This window comes from Passer montanus, unplaced genomic scaffold, assembly GCF_014805655.1.
Source record: "Passer montanus isolate IOZ18808 unplaced genomic scaffold, ASM1480565v1 scaffold117, whole genome shotgun sequence".
Lineage (NCBI taxonomy): Eukaryota > Metazoa > Chordata > Aves > Passeriformes > Passeridae > Passer > Passer montanus.
Window position 1 is genome coordinate 890,008 of NW_024358389.1, and position 4,943 is coordinate 894,950.

The following is a 4,943-nucleotide window of genomic DNA, read 5'->3' on the forward strand; positions in this document are numbered from 1 at the left end:
CTTCTGTTAACCAAAGCATCTTTCTGTTGTGGGATTTCTGGAGACAAACGCCTTTGGGGAATTATTTCCGGCTGGAAAAAAAAAAAAAAGAAAACACCTCCTAGCCAGGTCACAAGGAGGAAGAATAAACAACCCTGCTCCAGTGGCACGATCCACAGGGACTGGTATAAATAGAGGACCAGGGGACAGAGGCATCCCAGTTGGATCCTGCAGCGACCTGAGCACTTGCCTTGGGCTCTGCTGGCTCCGCACCCACACCATGAGCTGTACTGTCAGGCAGGTTGTCACCACCTGCACCCAGGGCAGGGGCAGCACGGGCAGCACCGCGGCTGGCACTGCCAGGAGGGTCTCCTCTGCCTCCTCGGGGAGACACGCCGCCTATGACTTGGGTGCTGTGGTTGGCAGCTTCTCCGGCGGCAGCGTAAGCGAGGGATTGCTCGGGAAGCAGCTGAGCGCCGGCAGCGCGGCCGGTGGGAGCTTCGGAGCCAGCCAGAGGGCTTGTTCTGCCCTGGGATTCAGCGCAGGAGGCGTCTGCACTCGAGGTGGCTTCCCCAGGGCTGGGGCTGGCTGTGGGGATGGGATCCTGTTTGCTAACAACGAGAAGGCCACCATGCAGAACCTCAACGACCGCCTGGCCTCGTACCTGGACAAGGTGCGGCTGCTGGAGGGGGACAACGCCGACCTGGAGTGCAAGATCAGGGAGTGGTACGCCAAGGTGGGGCCCATCTGCGAGCCACGGGACTACAGCTGCTACCACAAGGAAATCGAAGACCTTCAGAACCAGGTAAACCCTTGTTTGTTAAGAAAATCCTAATATTTCTTTGGGCTTTGCTTTCACATGTGCACAGAGCCCTGTCAAAGGGCAGCTGAAGCAATGGTTTATATGAAATGATGGTCTGTGGGAGGGGGGATCCTGCATTTACTGAGCACTGATGCTTCAGCAAGGCCGGGTCTGCCCAGCTGGCACGTAGGTTTCCCTGCTGTGATGCAACATAACTGATTAACAACCCCAATATATGGAATTATTATAAAATACCTCAAGTAGGTGTTTCTGGAGGCAGAGGAAGCTGCAAGCCCACATATTCCTCTTACGATTTCTCTTCCAGATCCTGTGTGCAGCCATGGAGACTAACAAAATCCTCCTGAACATTGATAACAACAGGATGACTGCTGATGACTTCAGAGTGAAGTGAGTATAGTCCCCTGCTGGCCCATGGAAGGGCAGGTGAAGGGTGGTGACGGGGAGATCCCAACCCTCTGCCTGTCACACTGCATAGCAAAACAGATCTCTGATACCACTGGCAATGTTCTGAAGTGAAAGAACTTGATCCTAATTTTTTCCCCCCAACCTCTACTGAAGGCCTTGCCCTGCTTTGCTGACGTGCTGACCTTTGTTTGCTGCCCGTGGTTTAAGGTACGAGACCGAGTGTGGCCTCCGGCAGAACGTGGATGCCGACATCTGCAACCTCCGGCCCGTCCTGGACCAGCTGGCCAGCTGCAAGACCGACCTGCAGCTGCAGTGTGAGGCCCTGACAGAGGAGATGTGCTGCCTAAAGACCAACCACGAGGAGGTCAGCTCTCTCAGGGAGCTCAGAAGGAGAGTCTCCCCAAGGGTGGATGGATATTACTGAGAGAGCCACGTATTTCCTGCAGGAAATGAGCTGTCTGAGGAAACGGGCAACTGGGGATGTGAGTGTGGAGGTCAATGCCTGCCCTGGCCCAGACCTCAGGAAGATCCTGGAGGATCTGAGGTGCCAGTACGAGACGCTGATGGAGCGCAACCGCAAAGAGACGGAGCAGTGGTACGCCTGCAAGGTACCTGGTGTCTGCAGAGCTGCACCAGCTCTGCCCCCAGGGGGAAAGGGAAAAAATGAGGGATGAGTAGGAGATGTCCTAATAACAAGTGTCACAGATGTGCTCAGATCTCGCTGTACTGCCTGATTTCTGTGTTCCATCCACAGCAGAGGGGTCACCACATGGGTCACTGGGTCAGAATGGAATAAACAGGGTGTCAGCCTTGGGCCTGCTCAGGGCACTGCGGGGTGTGGGGAGGTCCTGCACACCACGAGATGCAGCGGGGAGGTGAGGAAAGGGCTGTTCTTTTCTGACCTTGCAGGTGGAGGAGGTGAATCTGGAGGTTGTCACAAGCAGCCAGGAGATTGAGTCGAGCAACAAGCAGGTGACTGAGCTGAGACGCCAGCTGCAGGCCCTGGAAATCAACGTACAAGCCCAGCTCACCATGGTAGGTGATGCCACAAGGATTCACAGCTCCAGCTGTCACCAGCAGGGCTGTACCCGTGTCAAACCCAGCTACCTGTGTGTTTGTTCAATTCTCAGAAAGAAAACCTGGAATCCTCTTTGGCCGAGACCGAATGTCGCTACAACAAATACCTGGCTGAGCTGCAGAACCAGATCTCCTGCGTGGAGCAGCGGCTGGCTGAGATCCGAGCGGAAATGGAGTGCCAGAACCAGGAATACAAGACCCTTCTGGACGTCAAGTGTCGCCTGGAGCAGGAGATCCAGACCTACCACTGCCTGCTGGAGGGCGGCCAACACGACATCATGTATGCAAACAGAGCTGGGCACCCTAAAATCTCTGTGCTTTGCCTTACAGGGATATGAAAATTCGTGATCCTGGTAGGAAAAGCAACACTGTGGTGAGGAGCTAGTGCTGACCTGTTTCCAGACAGGGCTGATTAGAAAAACATGAGGCATCTGAGGATTTGGCTCTGATAAATGTCCAGGGAGCACACCAAAACCAATTTTTGGGCCAGGGAACAGGCTGGGAGAGCCACCAGAGCTGTCCCAGCCCCTGGCACAGTTCAGCAGCTCTTTAAGGGCAACTTCACTGGACAAACAGTCATGTAACTGAGTTTTATTGGCTTGCCAGAATGAGACAGGATTAGGGACTAGCAGCTAAATTAACCGAAACGATGAATTATCTAAACATTTTCAGTTTCGCACAACAAGTTTAATTAAAGTTTTAGAAGTTTAATTTGTATGCAAAGCAGCTGGCTCTGCCCTGCCTTCCATTGACTGAGGTTTTGAAACAGCCAGGCTGTTAATTCCAGACATGGCTGCACACACACAAAACTGCCCTGAGCACCCACCTACTCCTTTTGTTTTGTTGGGAGAGGAGGTTTGGAATGGTGGTGCCCTGATGTGGGCTCCTCTGGACTCTCCAGTCCTAAATTATTTACAAGAAAAGTCAGTTTTTGTTCCAAAATACCTATTGCAAGGGCTGAAGTGGCACTGTTAGTGCTTGCCCGGGGTAATCCTGAGTGCCAGATGGAAAAGCATCATGTGCCAACAGACAGAGGTGGGGGACAGAGGTGGGTGGTGGCTGCAGCTGACCTCGGGGCTGGGAGGGGGAACGGTGGCTGTGACTGAAGAGACAGAGCTGAAGCAGTGAGGAGGGCAGGGGAGACCTCCAGGGTGGCAGTGCTGGGTGTCCAGAGCTGTGTGTTTCCACAGAGGGTCGGCAGGAAGAGGAGTCGGTGCCACAGCAGCCGGGAGAAGCGCGGGGCTGAAAGCCAGCCTGTGCCAGCCCTGCCTGCCCTGAGCCCTGGGGCTCTCTCAGGTGAGGGGGTCTCCAGGAAAGGGGGACCAAGAACTGCTTCTTTAGTGCTGGGTACCTGCAGAACAGGAGGTCTCCAGGCTTTTCTGGGTGATGAAGAGAGGCTGGAGGGGCTTTTCCCTGGAGAGAGGCTGGGCTGGAGTCAGACACAGGATCACGGCTGTGCCTGTTGGTGGTAGGGCACTGGGATTAACTGGGCTGTGCTGGGAAGCAGAGATAAGGGATGCAGCTGTGGGATATTTATTTATAAACCTCTGCACAGAAATTGTGTTGACGCTGGGGGGTGCCCAGCAGTAAATGTGTGTTTAAGCAAGGGAAGGAGGAACTGGCAGGGGAATCAGTCAGCCACAAGTCTTTCAACAAGGATAAAATTTAGCAAAGCTGGGGAGTAGAGGGAAAGAGAAAGATCAGTACAAAAGCAAAGGGGTGTAAGAGAAAGGCACAGGATGCAGACCCCCCTCTGAAAAAATGATTCTTCCCACTCTCCTTCAGGTCACTGCAGACCAGAGAGTCCCTGCCAGCCCCACTGCACATCCCCTGAGGAGCTCTCTGAAGCAGAAGTCTTTTGGAAAAACAAGGCAAAAACAATCTGGGAGTTCTCAGCTGTGCTCCAGCAGCAGTCAAAAGGACTCTGCAGGATGGCACCTCCTGGCCACCCTGCTCTGATCCCACACTGCCCCTCACCCAGGCTCCCCTGGGTTGTGGCCATTCTCCAACAGCAACCGAGGCTTGTCTCCAATAAAACTTTGCTCCTGCTGATACAGCCTTGAGAAATAATTTCTACAAGTAAATCAATATACAAGTGTTTTTAAAATATATATTATGAATCCATCTTCAGCCTCCAACCACACAGCAATCACTATAGGGAAAAAGGAAAACAAGCCATGCTCCCATCAGTGCTGCAGCTGAACTCAGAGGCTGAGGATGGGGATGGAGGGTGGAGGAGAAGGAGCAGCTGAGGTTGTGGAAAGGGATATCTGCTACCAGAGGAGGAAGCATGAGCCAAGACATGAAGCAGAAGGTGGTGAGGAAAGAAACACCCAGGGAGGCTGGGCAGAGGGCAGGGAGGGAGTCTCAGGGCTGTCTGACCGACAGTCTGCGACTGAGAGAGACCTTGCAAAGAAAAGGGAGTCTTCACTTAAGCAGGCATATGCTAATAGAATATAATAAAATGTAATATAATACATAATATCATATAGTATAATGTCATACACAACCCCTTTGAGTTATTACAGATGCACACTAACAGGGTAAAATCAAGAACAACAAGTTTTCTCAAATAATACCAAAGCAGGAATTTTGAAAGCCAGGCTCTGCTGGACTCTCCACACCTTTCTGGTGGAGGAAAACAATTCCCAGAGAAAAC

The 4,943-nt window shown here is 52.7% G+C and overlaps 1 protein-coding gene across 1 annotated transcript; it reads left to right on the forward strand.

Annotated features, from left to right (window-relative positions):
- The first annotated feature begins 259 nt into the window (after window positions 1-259).
- Window positions 260-4,185, forward strand: LOC120496634 (keratin, type I cytoskeletal 19-like). The gene is made up of 8 exons (XM_039697270.1): window positions 260-784; window positions 1,107-1,189; window positions 1,415-1,571; window positions 1,654-1,815; window positions 2,117-2,242; window positions 2,338-2,564; window positions 3,475-3,580; window positions 4,070-4,185. The coding sequence occupies exons 1-7, from the start codon at window positions 260-262 to the stop codon at window positions 3,560-3,562; spliced, it is 1,368 nt and encodes a 455-aa protein (XP_039553204.1). The 3' UTR covers window positions 3,563-3,580; window positions 4,070-4,185.
- Window positions 4,186-4,943: the final 758 nt, after the last annotated feature.